Source organism: Narcine bancroftii, chromosome 8 (genome assembly GCF_036971445.1).
Source record: "Narcine bancroftii isolate sNarBan1 chromosome 8, sNarBan1.hap1, whole genome shotgun sequence".
Lineage (NCBI taxonomy): Eukaryota > Metazoa > Chordata > Chondrichthyes > Torpediniformes > Narcinidae > Narcine > Narcine bancroftii.
Window position 1 is genome coordinate 3,518,137 of NC_091476.1, and position 26,085 is coordinate 3,544,221.

The window sequence follows — 26,085 nt, forward strand, 5'->3', positions numbered from 1 at the left end:
AAAAAACCTTGGTTCTCAACTAGTTTCTTCCATTCAGTCGTGAAGGTACTCACAGAAACCAAAAGACGACTGTGAAATGTACATCAGCAGACTCCCACCTGAACACACATATTTAACAAATATACGCTAACTTTCAAGATTAATATCCACCAACTTACAAATTTAATGGATTTCATCCATTCATTTTAATTAAGATGAACCACATCAAAACAGTTGTTAGTTCACTAGTAATTTCAACAGTGGCAGTTTATTACCATCTTTTGTAAATAACAGACAGTTATTTTTATACATGAAGAAAGGTGATGCAGAAATACTGAGAGTTCATATTGGATGCCTTGGTTTGAACATCTCCCTCACTGATGACAATTTCAAAACTGTAAATTATAGATGTAAATAAATTTCTATTGCAATTGAGAAATCATTTACAGTAAGTGCATTCAGGTCACTGAGCAAAAGGTCTTGCTTTTCAAGAAAACTGCACATAAATAAAACTGAAAATTGGAGCAGAGTTCTGCATCAATTTGAAGAGCCCGGCACTACCAATTCAAATCGTCCAACCTGTCCTTCCTGTGCAAGTTGATTCATAATATCGTCTACACGCACTTTTCTGCTTACAACCAAATAGCGCTCCTTTCCTTTCCCGTAGGATTTACTCTTGAGACCATATTTGGCAGCCATTTGGTGGATTTGCATACGCTCTTCATTGGTCAGCTCTTTGGAAAAGGTCAGCTCCTCCTGCTTCTCTGAACGGGCATAATTTTTTATAAGATCCTCTATATCTCGTTTGTTTAATTTAGAACCACTCTTATTCATTTCTAAACCCAAACCCTCCCTCTTAAATTGTTCTTTTACAGTGATTGGCTCCGCAATACCCTCACCCTCTTTTCCTAAACCGCCCCCTTTCCAGCCCATTTTCCGTAAAAGCTGATTGCCAATGTTGTCTTCAGTGATTTTTTGTTTAAGAGCTTCTTCCGTGGAACGTCCAAGAATTGCATTACGAGAGATGGCTGTACCAGAATTTCCTGGCTTGCTTGACTTAACAATTGGCTGTGTTTCTCTCAGTATACTTAAAGCCTTCTCTGCCGCTGTATGCTTTACCAGCTTTTTGGTTCCATAAGCCTCAGCAATGAAATGGTCTTCTATAAAAACACGGCACTGCCAAACTTGACTGGGGGTTAGCTGGAACTTGTAATCCACGGTCATTCTATTAAATTGAGCTGAATTGTTCAGAATGCACACAGCATTTTTTGCCGTCTCCAAGATGACAAATTCCATCCAGTTCTTCTTTTTGACATCCTTCGAATGTCGGGTGTTCTGTTTATTTGTTTCACTTCCTTTATTGGCTGGATCTTTGCTCGGTATTTTTTCATCTGGCTTTTTGAGAGCAGGTGGGATGTCATTTCGAGGTGTGTTTTTTTCACACAATATTAGATCATCAATGCAACTGCTTTTACATTTGCGTTTCACCACCTCAACCACCACATCCTTCAGAAACAACTTTAAGGCTTGTTCAGAGGCCCTATCCCGAGCTCCAATTTTGCTGCCAGCATAACCTGTAGATAAGTAAACACCCTGACATCTCAATTCACAAGCATAGCCATCTGTCAAGACTTTCTTGTTTTTTGGTACATCAGCAGGAGGGATCTCCTTCAGCGAGACATAGAAATACTGAGGGTTTGTTTTACATGTTTGAATACAGCTGCTCAGCACATCACTGTGGTTCAACTGATTACTGAAGCCTCCGAGTGAACTAAGTTTTCTCGACACTGATATCTGGAGCATGTTAAAAAAAGTCTGTCGGCTCTTCACTGCAGAGGGCGAAAACCCACCTGATGAAGACTTGCTTGACAAAGGTTGCAGAGGTTCAGGAAGGACTGATTTGCTGGCATTTTTCTTGGAAGATTTTCTACTTTTTGACTTTTTGGTCTGTGTAAAACCCAGGCCCTTGTAGCCCTGTTTGTTGCCAACTGGCGTCTTAGAAAAGTCCGGCCCTCTCATAGTTGGATAAAGATCTGATGAGGGATTGGAATGATAAGCCTCATATTTTGCCGAATAGTTCTGTTGTATTTTAGACATATAGGTGCTTAAACAGGTTATCCCATTAATGCAATTTCCAGTTTTGTTTTCATTTGCTTCTGTGAAGATGCTTTTGTACAAAGAGTCATAATCAAATGAAGAAGAATTCTCAGAGGAGACAGGAGGCAGGGGCCCATTTGAACTTTTGCCAGATGGATTTGTTTTTCCATCTGTGGGAGAAGATTCCACTTTCACAGACTTCTCCTCAGAGTTAGTCAGAGAATTTAGTGGGAGAACATCTTCATCTAAATCCGCCCACCTTCGAGGCTTGTCTGACTGATTTGACTTTTTCTTTCCGTCCTCTTCGTCCTTACTGCTGCTGCTAACAAAGGCCACCGGCTCAAATCGAAATCTGGGACGGAATGAAGGAGGTTTCCGCTTTGCTGTTGGATTTTCACCTAAAAGGGTAGACAACAGACAAAGCTAGTCAAGGAATATTTTCAAATATTGTTCATCGTACATAACATTAAATTTCAATAATCTAACTTGAACACTTCACTCCTATGTCCTGAAGAATTTCTTAATCTTTTGTGGATCTGATTTTTTTTTCATTTAATAATAGGTCAAATTTCCATAACTTAAAAAGTGCTCATTTCATTGGTTTTGAGTCCTGAACATAGAGCAAAAACATAAAAACTAACTATGATTTCTTTCAGACTCTTCTCTGTCGTCAAATTGCAATTTATATTCATCAATATCAGCTACTTTATTACTACACAACAGTTATTGTGCCATTAATATCCTTATTTTGTATTTGATGTTTAGCCAGCGAGCTGCACCATCTTAAAATACTAAAACTATGGAAAATGCATGATATACTTAAACTTGAAAATCAATTGACAAAGTGTGTGCATGAAGAGAAATATAACATTGCAAAAATCTATTTCTTCTCGTTTCCTGAATTTTAACAATAAATATAAATAAATAAATGACCCTGTATCATATATCATTTGTCTGTACATGTGTTATGTCTGGATGTATGCTTGCAAACTTTTTTTACAGAGAGGACCAGAGAACACCGTTTTGTCATGTACAACTGGATGATAATAAACATGAACTTGTTAAATATTCGACTAATTATACAGTATGGATGACTCAGAAAACAGCCATCATAAATCAAGCATATATTCCCACTCTAACTCCAATAGATCCTTCTATTCCTCTTCTCACATGTTCATTTTAAAATAGACACAATTCTGCTGGAGGAACGTATAGACTAAGCAGTGTCAGTGGGAGTACAAGAATGGTTGACGTTTCAAGCCAAAGCTCTTTATTGAGACTACAGAAATGTAGTAGAGAAGCAGTGTAAAGAGGAGAGGGTGGGATGGTAGGGCACAGGATTGGTAAATCAAGTGGAGGTGAAATACGATGGATGGGCAACAGATTGGCAATTGCCAAAGGGAGAGAGAAAAAAAGTGGTCAGGTGGAGCAAGATGAATCATGCATCGGTGAGTAGATGATTAGAGAACAAAAGCTATGTTCTGGAATCTAATAAGATGAGAATGGTGGTATAAATAGACCCCCAATGGATGGAAAGGTGGGAGAGCAGTAAAGTCCACTGGGGAGATGTGGGTTGAGGGGAATGGAACTGAAGAGGAGAGAGGGGGAGGAAATGAGGTTGGGTGGGAAAGAAGACAAAAATCAAAAGAGGATGGGAGATCTCATTGTTTGAAATTAGAAAATTCCACATACATACCACTGGGCTGCAAACTGCCCAGCAGAGTGACCTTATTTCCAGATCCCAGCATCCACAGTCTCCTATGTGTCTTACGTTTATTTTAAGGTAGCTTCCCCTCACATGCAAATTTGTTCAATTACTTTCCAAAGTTCACTATTCACTGTCCAATCCAAGATTCCCCTTGCCAGCATAAACCAGCATTCAACAGAAATAAAGATAAGTACAAGATTCAGAAATCAGATGAATCAACATTAAAAATAAAAGAATGGCTGCAAGATTGTGGAATGCACTACCCAAGTTGGTTTCATTCCCAAAGTGGTTGGTGGAAAGATCCAAGAGGGTGGTGAGGAAAAAGGGAGCATTACAAACCTTCAGTTTTGTTATGATCCACTCTGCAAAGTTTAATGAAGTTAGTGCAGTAATTTTCTGGCATCACAGTCTCCAGAAGGGATGTTATTTGCCGCGACCAGACTCGGGGTGGCAGTAATGAGCAAAATAAACAGTGACAAGGAGTTCTCGCTAGAACTGGCCTTGTTGGCCGCAATGTTGTATTTGGTTTCAGCCTTTTAATAAGCTGAGAATGAACAGGAGGAAGGGTGGATGGAATTCGGGAGGGAAAGGCATAGGACAAAAGGAGTCAGCCGCAGGAAAGAGACTCACAGGCAGCACTGGCTGAGGAATGAGAGGCTGGAGATGAGAGGCAGTGAGTGGGTGAGGGAGGTGTGTGTTCATTGTATATTAGGGTGGGGATGGGGGGGAGGGAAATACTAGGGATGTGGCCTGGGAGCTAAGGCAGCCTGAAAAAGTTTGGGAACCACTGGTTTAAATAAAGGTGGTGTCAGCATTGATTGATAGTTTAGAAGAATGACTGAAAGAAAAATAAATTTATTCTGGAAAAAGATAAATGCAAAATAAGCCTACACCATTCAAGGTGACGATATAAACTGACTGAATGGACTGTTTTCATAGTGTAAAACAACATAGCTGTACACATGCAAGAAAGGACAAAGGTTCTTTACTTACCATTGTCAGAATTGGATCTTTTGTTGGTTGTGCTTCCTGGAACAAACTCAGATGATCCTATATCATCAACATCAATACCTTCTGCCATTTGAAAGACTCTTTCCAAAAGGTCTGAGCTGTATCTATGAACAATAAATAAATAAATAAATATATTGCTAGGATTGACATAACACTACTTCAATAATGGTTTCATGATCATTATATCCTGTCGAACTATTAATAATTGGGAAACTGAAAATGATAATGCAGAAAATAATGGTTAACTGCAGTCCTTTGTGAAAATAAATTTGACATCGACTCTTGTCTTTCCTAAACAGTGCAGCACTCTGTTCTCTACTAAGTGTGTGAGAGACACCAAAGAATGAAGATACAGGATGAGAGAATGGATTCTCTTCAATATAATGAAGGAATTATGTCCAATCATGCGGTGTAGGATATTACAGATGCCTTTGGGTATTAAGATTGCCAAGTTACATGTGCCTCTTTCGAGCTACAGGTGCTGAAGACTAGAAGGCAATGAATATGGCCAATCAATCCAATTGTGGCTATATAATGGAAAGAATTCCGGGAGACGCTATAGAGCATCGTCCATCAGAGACTGAAGTATTGCTTCTTGATGAGAAGGCTGTTTAACTCCATGGAATTTTATGAGCAGGTAACAAAGTTTTGTGTCCCCACATGAATTTTTTGCTAGGCTTTCGACACAGTTAGTACAATGCTATTGCAGTGTCAACAACTCGGGTCCGAATTTAGCCTGTAAGGAGTTTGTACACTTTCCATGTTTGCATGGGTTTCCTCTGGGCGCGCTAATCTCCTCCCACCCTCCAAAACATATGGGGTTGTAGGTCAATTGAGTGTGATTGGGCAGCATGGCTCGTGGGCTGGAAGAACCTGTTACCATGCAGTATGATTAAATTAAAGTCCAAGACCACAGATTGATCAGAAAAAAACACTCCTGGGCCCCATGGGGAATTAGTAAGTTAGATTAAAAATTGATTCTCTGGAAGAAATCAAAAAGGGACAGGTCAACAAGTACCATGATAACTTGAAGGCTATTTGACATGGGATGTTGCAGGACTTGGGGCCAAGTCCCTTGCTCTTTGTGTAAGCAAACAATATTTTTTTTTCTTCAAATAAGGAACCATCATGTTTGCAGATGGTATAAAAATAGGCCACATTGTTGACACTGAGAAATACAGAAAACACCAATAAACAGAACAGATGGGAAGGGAAGTGGAAAAGTGCAAGACATTGTGCAATTCCTTGCCTGTTTCTTCAAATGCAATGATACGATAGTAAAAAGTGCAAGAGACTAACTACAGACGTCCATCAATCTATGAAAGTAGCAAGACACACAAGATGAGGTACTTAAAAATGACTTGCAGTAATTTAACTAAACAGATTGACTGGGTTGGGGTTATCTTCAAAACATTAAAGGGCATATTAACTCGTATTACATGAAAATTTTAAAAGTCCTTCCATTAGACAGAATAAAGGGAATGCAGACTGTAAATTGATAATTTGCACAAAAAAATTAGGATGGAAATTGAACACACAAAAAACCCAAGCTTCATAAACAAGTCTTGTGAATTTCTAAATGACCAGAACAAGATTTGATTTATATGCTTGTCTGATTTAAAAACATTATTTAAACAAATGCATATCCACTCTGATTTGATCTTTGCATTCTTCCAAATCACAACCACCTCATTAAATACTATCCAACCGTCGAGAATCCTGAGGCAACCAACTCTGAATTCTGCTCTACCACTGCAAAACATCAACATGTGCGCACCAGGAATTCATCATTTGAGGATCAGTTTTCAAATTAAATCAGATCCTAATCATCTTGCCTCTAATGTTACAAAATATCTAAAAATTCAGAAAATAGAAGAAAGCTTTAAAATCAAAAAGCATGGATTGACCATTTAAAATAAAAAAATTCTAGCACTATATCAAGTAACTCCATTCCTATTTGGGGTTTTATTTTTCAGTTAATAATTAAGAAAACAGAATCCCAATAAGCTATTCTGAAAAATCATTTAAAAAAAATAAACAGAAGGAAAGAGGCAGAGACGAAGTAAATAGACAGAATACATTTTTATAGGACAGGCAAATCTCAAACTCGAGGGCATGGATTTAAGGTGAGTGAAGAAAGATTTAAAAGGGATCTGAGGGGCTCATTATTCTCCACACAAAGGATGGTGAGTATATGAAACAAATTACAGACTAAGTGGTAGAGGTGGGTATAGTTATGAGGTTTAAAGGTCCTTTAGACAAGAGCATGGATAGATTTGAAGAGGGACGTGGGCTGAATGCAGACAAGTGAGACCATCTTGGGTCAACAACTTGGTCAGCATGGATGTTAGGCTGAAAGGCCTGTTCCATACTGTAAAGCTCTGACTAAAATATTGTTATCAACACATTTTATGACTTTAGCATTTTACTTTATTCAAATATCTAATGACATACCATATGTTTATCAATACCCAATAGAACTGCTCGCCATTGATGTGTCAAGTTAACTTGGGTGGAAGACAGTGAAATCAATGCTACTTGTGACTGCATGCTTTTTCATTCCCAATTTGGTTGCAATTGGCTGTGGACAGTAAAAAGACGATGCATTCGGCGGAATTTTTTTTGTACAATTGAAAATACTTTATTTTGCAATGAAAAATACCCCAAAACAAACCAAATATAAATGAATAATTTAAGCCCCATTCTTAACTAAACACAAATCCAAAGTAAATCTCTTAAAAAATATCAATATCAATATTTTACTCAGGCAGCATAATCCATATCTGAACAAACAAATACATCACCTCCTAAATTGTGCCAAACATTATTTCTAGCCCAAAATTACAAAATAAAATTCTTAATGGTTATGGTTTTTTATTAAAATCAATCATGGTTAAGTTTTCTGGACGATGGTTGTCATTTGAAAGTAGAGCTACCAAAATCCCCCTGGGACCTACTGTGTGGCCTGTATTACATTCAAAAGACTTTGGCAACAATCTTTCAGCAGAAAAATCAGAAAAGCCAATGCGCTGAACAATACATTGAACCTATTTAGAAGGAAAGGGACTTCAAATAGGGTCGGTTCACAATTTGATTACAGGCATAAACTTGTGGAAGTGAGGTGATTGGGTGTATTTAAAGAGGAGGCTGACAGGTTTTCGACGAGTCAGGGCCATCAAGGGTTACGGGGAGAAAGCCAGCAAGTGGGTAGATGGATCAGCTCATAATAAGAATGTTGAAGCAGACTCAATGGGCCTCCTTCTGCTCCCGTAGCTTGTAATAAATCAAATTTCAATGATTGTTTAAGGACAGCAATAGGACTTGCCAGTTCACCTTTGTATGGCTCATCTTTACGAGGTGAACAATAAGGCACAAATACTGTCTGCTCTTTCTGAAGTTGAAACTACCTTAGCCAACAAACACCAAGCATATGATTTGGCTAGTTGAAATGGATAGTGAGACACCATTCACAAATATATGTGATCAAAAATAGTAACACGCAAGTTCCAAATGGTATTTTTGTTCACCATGGTGTACATAAAGTCCTCGTCACCCATCTAAATTCTAAACAATTTCTGAAGGATTAAACTGAGCTTTGAAATTGAGACAGTTTAAAAAAAAGCATAACATTTGGATGCACATTGAATGTATAATATAATACCTAATAATAGTATAATAAGACCTTAAGAAACAGGAGCAGAATTAGACATTCGGCCGGTCGAGTCTGCTCCGCTATTTGATTCATGACTTATGTATTTTTCCTATCAATTCCATTCTTTGCTTTCTCACCATAACCTTTGTCGCCCTTACTAATAGAGAACCTATCAACCTCCACTTTTAAGTATAGGTATACATACCATGCTTTATGAAACTAGAGCATTTCTACGGAACCCTTTGTAAGCCGAATTGGCATAAAATGAAGCAGTTACCATTGATTTGAGTGTTCCCAGCTCCAAAAAATAACCTACGAAATAACACACAAAACCTGAAATAACACTAACATTTATTAAAAGCATGAAGATGATAAATACACAGCCTATATAGTATAAATAATGTATGTACAGTGTAGTTTGGCTGAGTCTTTGGAGATAGGAGTGGTGGGAGGTACAGGAAACTGGGATGTAGGAGAGAGAGGAAGAGGGTCATCTATTGACATCTCATTGTCTGAATCCATCAGGTCACTAATGTCTACATGTTTTTCTATGTCTGCCCGTCTCGATGTCGAAGGTCAAGGTTCATCGTCCTGCTGTGCCTTAAAATATGACAGTTTGCTTGGCTGCTTAAGCCCAACACATTTTTCTATCATACAGTTCTTTGTAGGCACTGAAAGCATTCAGCAAAGTTGCCCTAAACCTATGTACCCTTTCAAAATTAAAGTCCTATTTTTCTGCAACTGACAGTGCTGCAGTGATGGCAAATACTTCACATTCAGTTCCTGGAGGACTTAACTTTTGGGCTGGTCGCTATTGTGTTCAGTTTCCACTTGCAAATTGCATCAGGTCTTCATCTGTCAGTTCTGGGATGCCAGAACATCCAATATCTTCGTCAATTTCCACAAACCCAGCCTCCTTAACCAACTTCACTATTGCCATATTTATTGTTGTAGTTTGGAGTCTTTAAAATTGTTCACTGCTTGGGACACAGTTTCCCCCAAACACTATTTCTCATCGAGACTCTTAGCCTATCAAGACCATCTCCAAGGTTGAGGATTTACAAATTATATTGTAGTCTTTCCAGATCTCTTGCAAAGATGCTTTGGAGTTGCCCTCTCTGTCAATAGCTCTTATAATAAAACACATCACACTTGGTGTATAGCAAGCCTTAATTGGGGCTATTAGGCCTTGGTCACACTGTTGCAGCACCGACATTGTATTCGCCGATAAGAACACAACACAAATGGTACCACTGTGGCGGCTCACCACAAGGCAGGCGAACCGGCCCCGCTTGTAAGCCATGCGGTAGGGCAGCCGGCCAAAATGGCACCGTCTGGGGTTTCCCTTCCTTCCCGGTCGAGGATCAGAAACCCGCACTTGGGGACCACGTGACGCCCGGGTGACATCAGCGGCCTCCAGCGCGGTTCTCCACCAGGTCTGGGCTGGGAGTACAAGTGCAGCCCAGCAGCCTGCAATAAACTAGTCTGCTCACTGAGCTCAACCCGTCTGGTTGCGTGCGTTATTGCAGGAGCAGGTGTAGCCGCTGCTACAATTGGTGACCCCGACTGTTTCAAACGTCTTTGAACCTATCATGAGTGAGCCTAGGATCAGCGCTATAGCTGAGAAACTGCCTGAATTCTGGGTTCAGGAGCAGGAGACCTGGTTCGGCCATGTGGAGGCCCAGGTTCCCCTCTGCCAGATTTCATCCGACACGACCAAATTCTACAATGTGGTCGCTGCCCTGGACCAGTCTACCGCCAGACTTGTGCTACACCTTGTTCAGCACCCACCCACCGAGGACAAGTACGAGACCACCAAGTGAGTGCTTACCGGGTCCCTTGGACTATCCAGACACCAGCATGCCACTCGGGTGCTGCACCTCGACACCATGGGGGACAGGTTCCCGATGGAACTGATGGACGAGATGCTCGTGCTCATGGGTGAGCACACCAACGGCCCACTTTTCAAGCGCATCTTCCTCGAACATATGCTCAGAGACACCCGCCCACTGCTGGTTCAGGAGAGCTTCACTGTTCCGAGGAAGGTCGCCCAGAAGGCCCAAGATCTATGGCTTGCACGATTCTTGGAAGACTCAGTGGTCCAGCAGGTCACAAGGCATGGGCACCACCATGCCAAGCCCGCTCCTAGCTCTGCGGTAGAGCACTCGGCCCCTGCAGGGACCCTCAAGAGCATAAACAAGGCCACAGCATCTGCTTTAGGCCTCTGTTTCTACCAGCAGCGCTGGGGAGCCAAGGCTCAGAAGTGCTGTCAGCCTTGCATGTTCCAGGGAAACGACCAGGCTGGCAGCTGTTAATGGCTGCGGCAGCTGGCCAAGGACACAGCCTTCTCTACCTGCGGGACTCAGTCAGCGGCCGGCGGTTTTTCATGGACACTGGAGCCCAGATCAGCGTCATACCGGCCACGGCCGTCGAATCCAGGAACTGATCTAGTGGACCTCCCCTCCATGTGGCCAACGCAATGGGAATCCGGACATATGGAGACAAGACAGTCCACTTCCAGATCAGCCAACAGAATTTCGCGTGGAGGTTCACGGTCTCGTCCCTCCCGACTACCATCCTGGGTGCAGACTTCCTCCTAGCACACAGGCTTCTTGCGGACATTCGAGGTAGGCGCCTGGTGGACGCCCGTACCTTCCAGGCCGTTCGCCTTGATGCCTCTCGCTCGGAGCAACCACAGATGGCCACAATCAGCACACCCAGAGATGAGTTCTAGCAGATCCTGGACAAGTTCCCGACACTCCTCAAGCCACAGTTCTCCGCTGCCTCGCCGCACCACGGGGTGTTCCACTACATCCCCACCCAGGGCCCACCGGTTCACGCCAAGGCATGCCGGCTCCCGCCTGACAAGCTCCAGGTAGTGAAGGAGGAGTTTTCACACTTGAAGCTGGGGATCATTCGGCGGTCCGACACCCCGTGGGCCTCGCCACTCCACCTGGTCCCGAAAGCCTTCGGTGGCTGGCATCCCTGCGGAGACTATCGACGGCTCAATGGGGCAACCGTTCTTGACCATTACCCCATCCCTCACATCCAGGACTTTATGGCCAACCTACACGGTGTGAGGGTCTTCTCCAAGGTTGTCCTGATGCGCGGATACCACCATCAGATCCCGGTGCACCCTGAGGACATACCCAAGACAGCCATCATCACCCCCTTTGGCCTGTTCGAATTCCTGTGCATGCCGTTCGGACTCAAGAACGCTGCTCAGACCTTCCTGCGCCTCATGGACTCTGTGGGCAGGGTCTTGGATTTTGTCTTTATTTATTTGGACGACATCCTCATTGCCAGCAAGGACTGGGCGCAACACAAGGCCCACCTACATGTCCTTTTCTCCCAGCTGGCCAACTTTGGACTTACCAACAACCCTGCCAAGTGCCAGTTCGGGAAAGAGTCCCTGGGCCATAACATCATGGCCGAAGGAGCCACGCCCGCCGCTGCAAAGGTTGCCGCCATCAGGGAGTTCTCACCCCCAAACAGCCTAAAGGGGCTGCAGGAGTTCGCGGGTATGGTCAACTTTTACAACCGCTTCATCCTGGGAGCTGCGGACATCATGCAGCCGCTGTTCGCCCTCGTCACAACCAAGCAAAAGATGCTCGCTTGGAACCCAGAAGCCTGCACCACAGTCGAGGCCATCAAGGACACCCTTGCGAAGGCCACCATGCTCGCCCATCCACATACCAAACTGAATATGCCACTCTCTGTTGATGCCTCTGCCACAGCCGTCGGTGCTGTCCTGGAGCAGCAGGTGAATGGGCATTTGAAGCCGCTGGCATTCTTCATTCGCCTGCTCCGCCCGCCGGAATGCAAGTTTAGTGCCTTTGACCGCGGGTTACTGGGCATGTACCTGGTGGTGCGGCATTTCCGCTATTTTTTGAAGGGGAGGACTTTTACCATCTTCCCCGACCACAAACCCCTCACCCATGCGCTCGTGATGGCAAAGGATCCTTGGTCGCCCCATCATGAGCGTCATCTCTCCTTCGTGTCAGAGTTTACCACCGACATTTGGCACAAAGCGAGGAAGGACAATGTGGTTGCCGATGCACTCTCGCGACTGGCCATCAGCGCGCTGAGGCCCAGCCTCGCTTCAACCAGCTCGCCCGGGACCAGGAAGCTGATGAGGAGACGAGGGCCTTCAAGACCACCATCACCGGCCTGCGGTTCTGAGACCTCCTGACTCCGAGTGGTGAAGCCACCATCCCGTGCAATATCTCCTTGGACACCCCGAAGCCAGTGGTTCCCCAGCAGTGGCCCAGGCAGGTCTTCCATCACATCCACGACCTTTCACATCCACGACCTTTCACATCCACGACCTTTCACATCCACGACCTTTCACATCCATCAATCAGGTCCACGGTCCGGATGGTGGCAGAACAGTTCACATGGCATGGGCTGCAGAAGCAGATCACAGGCTGGGCCAGAACATGCACCCATTGCCGGACATCCAAGGTGCACAGGCACACCAGGGCGCCTGTACAGGAGTTTGAGCATGTCCAGGTACGGTTCAGCCACATCGTCGGGCCCTTACCCATTTCCTAGGGCAACCGTTACCTGTTTATGGTGATGGACCGCATCACTCGCTGGCCCAAGGCGATCCCGATGTCAGACGCCTTCAGTGACTCTTGCTCCCGAGCCCTGTTGCATGGTTGGGTTGTCCGGTTCGGTGTCCCAGGTCACCTCACCAGCGATTGGGGCGCCCAGTTCACATCTGCGCTCTGGGCACAGCTCACCAACAGGTTGGGGATCCAGCTACACCGCACCACAATCTACCACCCGCAGGCCAATGGACTGGTCGAACGTCTGCACCGCCACCTTAAGTTGGTGCTCATGGCCCGCCTCATTGGTCCCAACTGGATGGACGAACTGCCTTGGGTTCTCCTGGGGATCTGCTCCACTCCCAAGGAAGATCTGCAGGCATCATCAGCTGAGCTGGACTACGATACGCCGCTGGCACTACCCGGTGAGTTCGTCAATGCACCTCACAATCCCCAGCGGTCGCCACATGAACTACTTCCTCACCTCAGGGCAAACTTGAACTCCTTTGAACCCCCGCCACCGCCCAGGCCTGGCACCCGCCCGACTCACATTCCTGGCGAACTGCTTTCTGCAGAGTTGATTTTCGTTCGCGGGGCCTGACCACGGCACCTCTGCAGCAACCGTATGATGGGCCGCACAGGGTTATACAGCGTTCCAGCTTGACGTTCACGCTGGACTTGAGCAGCAGGCATGAGCAGTTTACCATGGACAGGCTGAAGCCAGTGCACCTCGATCCCACCGAGCCTGTGGTCATTGCCCAGCCCAAGAAGCGAGGCTGCCTGCCAAAAAGGACATTGGTGCTGGTTCTGGGTGGTGGGGGGGCTGTGTGGTGGCTCACCACAAGGCAGGCGAACTGGCCCCGCTTGTAAGGCACGCGGCAGGGCGGCCGGCCAAAATGGCACCATCGGGTGGGGGGGGTGGTTTCTCTTCCTTTCAGCTCGGGGATCAGAAACCCACGCTTGGGGACCATGTGACACCCGGGTGATGTCAGCGCCCTACAGCGAGGTTCTCAGCCAGGTCCGGGCTGTGAGTATAAGTGCAGCCCAGCAGCCTCACTGAGCTCAACCCGTCTGTTTGTGTGTGTTATTGCAAGGAGCAGTGATGGTGCCGCTACACCACCATACTCAGTAATCCCAGCTAGATAAGCTGCACAATCACAAGACACCCATTATCAATGTGGTCTTTTTTTCCAATTTTTTTATATAATAAATGCAGTACAATGAAGAAAAGGGAACAAATATGTATGTATGTATGTTTCCCCACTGCACTGGATGAATAAAAGATATCAAAAATATTTTATTTAAATATATAATTATAATATATATTTTTTGACAATCACAAGACACCTAGAACATAATCTATTCTATTAAAAAAAACTAACCAAAAAAAATGTGAGCATCGTATCCTGAGGATTACATACATTTTGATTCCTATTGCTAATCAAACAATAAAGGCAAGACTAATCGCATCTGGAAGAGTGAGTCCGTCTAATCACATTAAAAACATTTACATCAAATGAAAATAAGACATAAAAGGTCACCATGTACCTTCAAATTTCACCAATAAATCAAATACATAATATCTATTTTTTTCCTAAGTTTAAAAAGGACATAATATGAGAGAACCATTGAAACAATATTAGCGGTCTCGAGTCTTTCCACTTGAATAAGATGGCTCTTCTAACCAACAATGTAGAGAAGGCCACAATCCATTGAACAAGTACAAAAAATTCCCTATGTCTGGTTCAATAACCTCAAAAAGAGCAGTTACTGGATTGGGTCGACACTCCACCTGAAATACAGTTGAAAAGATATTAAAAATGTCTTTCCAATGGATTTCTAAGGATGGACAAGACCAATGTAGCAATATCAGATTTGCATCTGTCACAAGTAGGGTTAATATTGGAAAAGATACAAAACATCAACTAGATATATAAATGGAAAGTCCAGTAGTATGATGTTTAAGAAATTTCTAATCTGTAAATATCTTAAAAAAGTGAATATTTGGCAAGTCATATTGACTTGCCAGCTGTTCAAAAGACATTAAACAACCTTCTTTAAATAAATTTGTAAAAGAAATAATACCTTTGATTTTCCACATAGAGAAAGATTGATTATTGATGGTCAAAAACAAATGACGAGATAGCACGAGATACAACAAAGTTTTTTTCTAAAAATTAAAATATTTTCTAAATCGGAACCAGATTCACAATATATGCTTCAGTATTGAATTAGCTATATCCTTATTGATTGAAAAATCCAAATGGAAGAGAGGTACCCAATAAAGAGGCCAATGAATACTGCTGCATAGATTTCAATTCTAAATCTACCAATGTCAGAATAAAATATCCAAAATGTTAGATAACGAATATTAACAGCCCAGTAATAAAATCTAAAATTAGGTAAGGCCATACCTCCATCTGCAATTGTCTCTACAGTATCTTTCAACAAAAGGAATAACGTATCCACTCACATACTCAGAGAAAATCACTGAATGGTACACCAGTGGCATTAATAATAGGCATTCTTCTATCAAAATGAATGTCTTGCTCGGCAGTTTTTTTCCCCAGTTTCATCGCAGTCGAACACTTGCTTATACAAATAAGTACCTTCTGTGATTATTTTCTTCAGTTCCTCTGGGAACTTTTCAGCAGGCTTCAGAATCAGCCGAACTCTCTCTCTCTCCAGTATCTTTAAACTATGAAGCTGCTCTCGCCTCAAAAATCGACCAAACAACCCATTTAACCTTAAATTAAACTTTCCCAGCATTTTCATCACCATCGCCCAGTGTTTTCTGTTTCAGCTCATGAAAAAGTGACCGATTTCTCCTTAAGTATAGGATAGCTGAGCAGTCACGTGATGGAGTGGTCGGTAGGGGAACTCCAGCCCTCTCCAGAAAAGTTAAAAAGATAGAGAAAAAGCAAAGGCACAAACATAAAAACCAAAACAAAGTGAAAGTGAAAGTGTGGAGAAAATGGCAGCGAAGAAAGAAAAACCAAAAACCACGGGAAGAAAAGAAGAAGGAAGGACGTCGGAAGAAGGTGAAGGCCTTACCGGTACGAGGAGGCCCGCCGTGGAGAGAGAAGCCCGCTCCCTGAGGTCAGTCGAAGCCCCGAACTCGGGACTACAAAAATGGCTCACGGAGTCAAACAAAAGTGCGCAACCGCACAAGACAAAATAACACTGACGGGAGGGGGGACCAGCTGAGGAGTCGATCTCCACAGCTGAAACAGGCAACTACAACACAACAGCAAGAGGAAAACATAGAAAATAACGAGAACAAGAAGGAAGAGAATAAAAATAAGAAATCAAAGAAACAACAGATGACCAACCCAGAGGAAGAAGACCAACACCAAGACACTTCTAATAAAAATAAGAAGAACAAAAATACTCAACAAAATAAAACAAACAAACCAACAAGAAAACCAGAAGAGACAGAGGTAAAGGACACAGACCCTGGAGTGGACTCAGAAGAGGAGGAAGAACACAGAGAAATGGAAGATGAAGGGAAGGGCAAGTACATGGATATATATATTTTTAAAGAATATATGGAAACAGTAAAAGAATGGCAGTCACAAGAATTCAGTGAAATAAAAAGAATAAAAAGTACAGAAGAAAAAATGAATAGGTTAGAGATGATCATGACAGATATAGGAAAAAGAGTGGACAAGGTGGAAGAACGAGAAACACCCATAGAAATGGAAGTAGATGACTTAAAAAAGAAATTAGAAGAATCTGATAAAAAAGTTAAAGAGTCACAAGAGCTGTTAGCTCAGAAGATAGATATAATGGAAAATTATAATAGAAGAAACAATATAAAGATAGTGGGCCTTAAGGAAGATGAAGGCAAGAATATGAGAGAATTTATAAAAGAATGGATCCCCAGGGTCCTAGGAAGACCAGAATTACAGGAAGAAATGGAAATAGAAAGAGCACACAGAACATTATCCCCTAAACCACAACCACAACAAAAACCAAGATCCATTCTAGTAAAATTCCTAAGATATACAATAAGAGAAACTATATTGGAGAAGGCAATAAATAAAATAAGAGAAGACAAAAAACCACTGGAATACAAGGGTCAAAATTTTTTTTTCTATCCAGATATAAGTTTTGAACTCCTGAAGAAGAGGAAGGAGTTCAATGCACCAAAAATGACTCTATGGAAATAAGGTTATAAATTTATGTTAAAATACCCAGCGGTACTTAAAATAGTTATTCCGGGGCAGCAAAACAAACTATTCTCGGATCCGGAAGAAGCACAAAAATTTGCAGAACAACTACAAAACAGACTGAGAGATGAAGAGATGTAACAAGAACAAAAATGACAACAAACTATATGTATGTGTGTATGTGTATGTGTGTGTATGTATAAAAAAGAGTATAGGTAAGAACTAAGAAGGGAAAGAAAGGGAAGAAAGGAAGTAAGGAGGGAATTAAGAGAGTGTCCTTTGTTATATATGAAGATTAAAATCTTTTCGGGGGGGGGCTGGGTGGGGAAGAATTACAGTCACTGCGAAATCAGTTGACACTTGCGAGCGGATTCGCAAATCCAAATGGAGAGGGGAGATGTGGTTGCCCGACAAGGGTCAAAGGGCATCTCAGAAAGGGGAGGGATTATTAGGGTTAAAGGAATTTTAGATATGAGAATAGTAGAAATATTTTATGTTTTAGAAATGTTGTCTTATAATGTGTTCAAAAAAAGAAAGGAGAAATGGATAAGAAGGGAAGGTGGTGATGAGGAAACGGAAAGGAAAGATAAACAAAGTATGAAATGGCTATGTTGAACTATATGACTTTAAATATTTTTTAATGGAATACATAACCAAATCAAAAGGAAGAAACTTAAATTTACTGAAAAAAAGAAAAAATTGATATAGCATTCGTACAAGAAACACATCTAACTGAAGTGGAACACAAGAAATTAAAGAGAGATTGGATAGGACATGTAACAGCAGCGTCATATAATTCAAAAGTCAGAGGAGTAGCTATATTAATCAATAAAAATGTACCAATTAAAATAGAAGAGGAAATAATAGATCCAGCAGGGAGATATGTAATGATAAAATGTCAGATATATTCAAAATTTTGGAATTTACTCAATGTATATTCACCTAATGGAATATCAAAAATTTATGCAAGATATCTTTTTGAAGATAGCAGATACGCAAGGGAACATACTAATAGGAGGGGATTTTAACCTTAATTTGGACTCAAACATGGATAAAACTGGAAAAAAAACTAACAGAAAGAACAAAGTAACTAAATTTATAATTAAATCGATGCAAGAAATGCAACTTTTGGATATATGGAGGAAACAACACTCTAAGGAAAAGGAATATTCATTCTATTCGGGTAGACATAAAACATACTCAAGGATAGACCTATTCCTGTTATCAGCCCACATTCAAGGGAGAGTTAGGAAAACGGAATATAAAGCTAGACTATTATCGGACCACTCACCCCTGTTATTGGCAATAGAGCTAGAGGACATCCCACCAAGAATGTATAGATGGAGATTAAACTCGATGCTACTTAAAGACAGGATTTTAGAGAATTAATTGAAAGACAAATTAAAATGTACTTTGAAATAAATACGGAATCAGTGAAAGTTAAGTTTATACTATGGGACGCAATGAAAGCATTCCTCAGAGGACAGATAATAAGTTATGTAACCAAGATGAAGAAGGACTACAATCAGGAAACAGAGCAGTTGGAAAGGGAAATAGCAAATATAGAAAAATAATTAGCAATGAAGGAAGATACAACTAAAAGAAGAGAATTGGCAGATAAAAAAATAAAATATGAAACACTACAAACATATAAGGTGGAGAAGAACATAATGAAGACAAAACAAAAATATTATAAGCTAGGAGAAAAAATGCACAAAATTCTAGCGTGGCAGCTTAAGACAGAACAAACTAAAAGAATGGTATTGGCATTAAGGAAAAAGGTCAAAAAAATTACATATAATCCAATGGAGATCAATGAAAACTTCAGGGAATTCTATGAGCAATTATATCAAACTGAAAACGAAGGGAAAGAAGACAAAATAGATGAATCTCTAACTAAAATTGAACTACCGAAATTACAAACAGAGGAGCAAAATAAATTTATAAAACCATTTGAAATGGAAGAATTACAGGAGATATTAAAAAAACTACTGAACAATAAAACACCAGGAGAGGATGGATTCCCAATAGAATTCTATAAAACATTTCAAGACTTATTAATTCCTCCCCTTCTGGAAGTAATCAACCAGATTGATAAAACACAAAGCATACCAGATTCATGCAAAACAGCAATAATTACAGTAATACCGAAGACAGGGAAAGATCCACTTGCACCAGCGTCATATAGACCAATATCTTTACTTAACACAGATTATAAAATAGCTAAACTATTAGCAAACAGATTGGCCGACTATGTACCAAAAATAGTAAATCTAGACCAAACTGGATTTATTAAAAAAAGACGAACATCAGACAATATCTGTAAATTTATTAACTTAATTCACGCAGTAGAAGGAAATAAAACTCCAACAGTAGCGGTTGCTTTAGACGCAGAGAAGGCCTTTGACAGAGTAGAATGGAATTATTTATTCAAAGTACTACAAAAATTCAGCCTACCAGAGAAATATATTAATTGGATTAAAGCATTATATAAGGGGCCATTGGCGAAACTGACAGTAAATGGATATATATCAAAGCAATTTAACTTAAGCAGATCAACTAGGCAGGGATGTCCATTATCTCCCTTACTGTTCGATTTAGCAATAGAACCACTAGCAGAACTGATAAGAACAGAAAATAAAATAAAAGGGATAAAAATAAAAGAGAAGGAATATAAAATCAGTCTATTTGCAGATGTCGATATTATATACTTAACAGATCCAGAAATATCAATAAAAGAATTACATAGGAAATTGAAGGAATATGGAGAAGTATCGGGGTGCAAGATCAACGCAAATAAAAGTGAAGCAATGCCAATGAATAATGCAGATTTCACAAAGTTTAAGAAAGAATCGCCATTTAGATGGCAAACACAAGCAATGCGATACCTAGGTATACAACTAAATAAAAACCTCGGCCATCTATATAAACTCAATTACCATCCATTAATGAAAAAATTACAAGTCGACTTAGAGCATTGGAAAGACTTACCATTAACACTGATAGGAAGGATAAAATGTATTAAAATGAATATTTTCCCAAGGATACAATACCTATTTCAGTCATTACCAATACACCTAACAGAGAAATTCTTCAAAGAGTTAAAGAAAATAATAAGGAGATTTTTATGGAGAGGGGGGAAACCGAGGATAGCACTAGATAAATTAACAGAATGGTACAAACAAGGAGGCTTACAACTACCAAATTTTAAGTGTTATTATAGAGCCGCACAATTAAGATACCTATCAGATTTTTATCAAACAAGGGAAAAACCAGATCGGACCAGATTAGAACTAGATAAAATAGGGGAGAAGATACCTGAACATATACTATATAAATGGGATGAAAAATTGATGCAATACAGGTGAATTCCTATGTTGCACCATCTGCTCAACATTTGGAAGAAGATTCATGTAGAAAGGAATAAAACAAATTACCAACTACCAAAAGTAATATTGACATAAAATCAGCTAATCCCTTTCACAATAGATAACCTTTCCTTTAGAGAATGGGAGAGAAAAGGGATCAAAAGAATAGAAAATTGTTTTTTCGGGAAATAAATTATTATCCTTTGAACAAATGAAGGATAAATATAATATAACTCACGATACAGTGTTGGCATACTACCAACTGAAATCCTACTTGAAGGACAAATTGGGAAACAGTCTGAGGTTACCAGAAGGAAGCAATTTTGAATATGTGATTACAGGCACAATGATAATTTAAAAATTTGTAACAAACATGTACATCAAACTGCAAGAAAAGGAGAACGAGGAAACAAACGGTAAACCTAAACAAAAATGGGAACAAGATCTAAACATAAAGATAAAGAATGAAACATGGGAAAAGCTATGCTCCGGAACTATGAGAAATACAATAAACACGAGGTTACGCATGATACAATATAACTGGATACACAGGCTATACATCACACCTCAAAAGTTAAATAAATGGGACCCAACAGTATCAGACAGAGGCTTTCGCTGAAAAAAGGAAACGGGAACAACAATTCATGCAATTTGGACATGTGAGAAAGTGGAAAAATTTTGGGAAGATCTAAACCAGATATTAAATAAAATCACAAAAAGTAATATAAGAAACAAAGAATTTAGACTCGATTTGGATGGAGCACAAAAAAGATTTGTTATGATAGCCCTAGCTGTAGCAAAAAAATGTATTATGTCAACCTGGAAATTAGAAGACAACTTGAGAATACAACAATTGTACATAGAAATTAATAAATGTATTCCATAAGAAAAAATAACATTACAATATTCGAACAAATATGGGAGCCATACATGAAACACAATAGAGAAATCCTACCACAGACCTCCACCACCTAAAATGACAGAAGGAGAAGATAACGAAAAGAACTGACTCAGTAAAATTTATTGTTTATTTTTATTAAGTGACGACATTGTTTAACGGGTTTAATGTATCTTATAGATTGAACTTCAAATAAATGGGAAAGGGGGTGAGGGAGGGAGGGGAAAAAAGGGGGAGAAAACGACACTATATATTTGAGAAGAAAAATGTCTGTATGTATCTTGGTCAATATGGTTTATAGTGTGAAAAATTAAAAATTAAAAAAGTATAGGATAGCTTAACGAAACTACACACTGTACATCCATCAATCCACTCAAGCAATAGACTTTCCATTTTCTCCATTACTGGATGCTAACTAAAAGGGACCATTTTGCTGCTAGCAGAACCAATAGCAATTTCAGCCGCTTTGAAGAATTTTTCTCTCTGCGTTTAAATGGCAAGAATGGTGGATGCAGGCAAGTTCAATACACGTACAATGTCTTTATTTTATTCATCACAATCAAAATGCTTAATTAAATCCAGTTTTACGATAAGCATAGCACCCTTATGAGCTCTCCAAGGCTTTTCTGATACCTTAGGACACATCCTTAGCAGGATGTATAATATAAATTGAGATGCTGTACAGCACAGATGCTCACTGTCACAGTTCAACGCTATGGCGCCTTGATGCTGGGTGTAGTTCCCGGGGAAGGATCTGCTCGGGATGCGGATGCAGCCTCTATAACGGCTCGCTACTTTCACCACTTTTTTTTGTAAAAGCGAAAATCCTTACGTAAAAGCAAACACAGGTTTCTTCGTAAAAGTGAATTTACTTTACGCAATTCATCACCCTCTGGTTTTTTTTTTTAAATTTTTTATTTTTCACACCATAAATCACAATAGCCATGATATACACTTTTTCTTTTCCACACATTTACAGTGACTTTTTCTCCCTCCCCCCTCCCTCCTCCCAAGCCACCCCCCCACCCCCCCCCTCTCATCCATTTTAGGTATACAATCTACGTTGCATTAATTCAGTTAGACAATGTTGTCATTCAACAGAAATACACCAGAAATTCTACTGAGTCCATTCTTTTCTTTTCTTCTCCTTCCATCAACTTAGGTAATGTTTGTTCCCGGTAGGTTTTCGCTATTGTATTTAATGTAAGGCTCCCATACTTGTTCGAATATTTCAATATTATTTCTTAAACTATATGTTATTTTTTCTAATGGAATACATTTATTCATTTCTATATACCATTGTTGTATTTTCAAATTATCTTCCAATTTCCAGGTTGACATAATACATTTTTTTGCTACGGCTAGGGCTATCTTGACAAATCTTTTTTGTGCATCTTCCAAGTCAATTCCAAATTCTTTATTTTTTATGTTACTTAGGAGAAAGATCTCTGGATTCTTTGGTATATTGTTTTCTGTTATTTTATTTAATATCTGATTGAGATCATCCCAAAATTTTTCTACTCTCTCACATGTCCAGATTGCATGAATTGTTGTTCCCCTTTCTTTTTTACATCGAAAACATCTATCAGATACTGTTGGGTCCCATTTATTTAACTTTTGCGGTATAATGTTTAGTCTGTGTAACCAATTATATTGTATCATACGCAGCCTCGTATTTATTGTATTTCTCATCGTTCCAGAGCATAACTTCTCCCATGTTTCCTTTTTTATCTTTATATTTAAATCTTGTTCCCATTTTTGTTTAGTTTTACCATTTGTTTCCTCATTCTCCTTTTCTTGCAGTTTAATATACATATTTTTTATAAATCTTTTGATTAACATTGTATCTGTAATCACATATTCAAGGTTACTTCCCTCTGGTAAACTCAAGTTGTTTCCTAATTTATCTTTCAAGTAGGATCTCAGTTGGTAATATGCCAGCGCTGTATCTCCAGTTATATTGTACTTATCTCTCATTTGTTCAAAGGATAAGAATCTACTTCCTGAAAAACAATTTTCTATTCTTTTAATCCCTTTTTTTTTCCCATTTTCTAAAGGCAAGGTTGTCTATTGTAAAAGGGAGTAGCTTATTTTGCGTCAATATTAGTTTTGGTATTTGGTAATTTATTTTATTTCTTTCTACATGAATCTTCTTCCATATATTGAGGAGATGGTGTAATACTGGAGAAGTTCTATGTTGTACCAATTTTTCGTCCCATTTATATAATATGTGTTCAGGTATCTTTTCCCCTATTTTATCTAATTCTAGTCTCGTCCAGTCTGGTTTTTCCCTTGTTTGATAAAAATCTGATAGGTACCTTAATTGTGCGGCTCTATAATAATTTTTGAAGTTTGGCAATTGTAAGCCTCCTTGTTTATACCATTCTGTTAATTTATCTAGTGCTATCCTCGGTTTCCCCCCTCTCCATAAAAATCTCCTTATTATTTTCTTTAACTCTTTGAAGAATTTTTCTGTCAGTTGTATTGGCAATGCCTGAAATAAGTATAGTATCCTTGGAAAAATGTTCATTTTAATACAGTTTATCCTTCCTATCAGTGTTAGTGGTAGCTCTTTCCAATGCTCTAAATCGTCCTGTAATTTTTTCATTAGTGGATTGTAATTGAGTTTATATAATTGGCCTAGATTTTTGTTTATTTGCACACCTAGGTATCTTATTGCCTGCGTTTGCCATCTGAATGGGGATTCCTCCTTAAATTTTGAGAAATCCGCGTTATTCATAGGCATTGCTTCACTTTTATTTACGTTTATCTTGTATCCCGACACTTCTCCATATTCCTTCAATTTCTTATATAGTTCTTTTATTGATAGTTCTGGTTCTGTTAAGTACACTATCACATCATCCGCAAACAGACTGATTTTATATTCCCTGTCTTTTATTTTTATTCCTTTTATATTATTATCTCTTCTTATCGATTCTGCTAGTGGTTCTATAGCTAGCGCAAACAATAATGGTGATAGTGGGCATCCCTGCCGCGTTGACCTGCTTAAGTTAAATTGCTTTGATACATGTCCATTTACTGTCACTTTCGCTAACGGTCCCTTATATAATGCTTTAATCCAATTAATATACTTCTCCGGTAAACTGAATTTTTGCAATACTTTGAACAAGTAATTCCATTCTACTCTGTCGAAGGCCTTCTCTGCGTCTAAAGCAACTGCTACTGCCGGTGCTTTATTTCCTTCTACTGCATGAATTAAGTTAATAAATTTACAAATATTGTCTGTTGTGCGTCTTTTTTTGAAAAATCCAGTTTGGTCTAAATTTACCATTTTCGGTACCTGTTCTGCTAATCTGTTCGCTAATAGTTTAGCTATTATCTTATAATCTGTGTTTAGCAGAGATATTGGTCTATATGACGCTGGTGAGAGTGGATCTTTCCCTTGTTTTAGTATCACTGTAATTATTGCTGTTTTACATGAATCTGGTAAGTTTTGTGTCTCATCAATCTGGTTGATTACATCCAGGAGGGGCGGTATTATTAGGTCTTTAAATGTTTTGTAGAATTCTATTGGGAGTCCATCCTCTCCTGGTGTCTTATTATTTGGTAAATTTTTTATTATCTCTTGTATTTCTACTGTTCCAAATGGTTCTGTTAATTTATTTTGTTCCTCTATTTGTAGTTTTGGTAGTTCAATTTTAGTCAAAAATTCATCTATTTTCCCTTCTTTCCCTTCGTTTTCGGTTCGGTATAATTGTTCATAGAATTCTCTGAAGTTTTCCTTAATTTCTTTTGGATTATATGTAATTTGTTTGTCTTTTTTCCTTGTTGCCAATACCATTTTCTTAGTTTGCTCTGTCTTAAGCTGCCATGCTAAGATTTTGTGTGTTTTTTCACCTAGTTCATAATATTTCTGTTTTGTCTTCATTATATTCTTCTCCACCTTATATGTTTGTAATGTTTCATATTTTATTTTTTTATCCGCCAATTCTCTTCTTTTGGTTGTATCTTCCTTTATTGCTAATTTTTTTTCTATGTTTATTATTTCCCTTTCCAACTGCTCTGTTTCCTGGTTATAGTCCTTCTTCATCTTGGTTGCATAACTTATTATTTGCCCTCTAATGAATGCTTTCATTGCGTCCCATAGTATAAACTTATCTTCCACTGATTCCGTATTTACTTCAAAGTACATTTTTAATTGTTTTTCAATAAATTCTCTAAAATCCTGTCTTTTAAGTAGCATGGGGTTTAATCTCCATCTATACATTCTTGGAGGGATGTCCTCTAGCTCTATTGCCAATAACAGGGGTGAGTGGTCCGATAATAGTCTAGCTTTATATTCCGTTTTCCTAACTCTCCCTTGAATGTGGGCTGATAACAGGAATAGGTCTATCCTTGAGTATGTTTTATGTCTAGTCGAGTAGTATGAGTATTCCTTTTCTTTTGGGTTTTGTTTCCTCCATATGTCCACAAGTTTCATTTCTTGCATTGATTTAATTATAAATTTGGTTACTTTGTTCTTCCTGTTAATTTTTTTCCCCGTTTTATCCATATTTGGATCCAAATTCAGATTGAAATCCCCTCCTATTAGTATGTTCCCTTGCGTATTAGCTACCTTCAAAAAGATATCTTGCATAAACTTTTGATCTTCTTCGTTAGGTGAATATATATTAAGTAGATTCCAAAGCT

General features: G+C 39.7%; 1 protein-coding gene across 3 annotated transcripts in view; it reads right to left on the reverse strand.

Annotated features, from left to right (window-relative positions):
* Positions 1 to 228: 228 nt before the first annotated feature.
* nkrf (NFKB repressing factor) overlaps positions 229 to 26,085 on the reverse strand; it is a 40,703-nt gene continuing 14,846 nt past the window's right edge. For 2 of the 3 annotated variants that reach the window (XM_069892628.1, XM_069892629.1), the window contains 2 exons: positions 4,778 to 4,899; positions 229 to 2,474 (listed from right to left, as the gene is read on the reverse strand). In XM_069892628.1, coding sequence (XP_069748729.1) covers positions 517 to 2,474; positions 4,778 to 4,899 — 2,080 coding nt within the window. In that variant the 3' untranslated portion in view covers positions 229 to 516. Of the gene's footprint in view, positions 2,475 to 4,777; positions 4,900 to 7,249; positions 7,345 to 26,085 lie in introns of those variants that run through there. The other variant, XM_069892630.1, reaches the window with a different exon arrangement.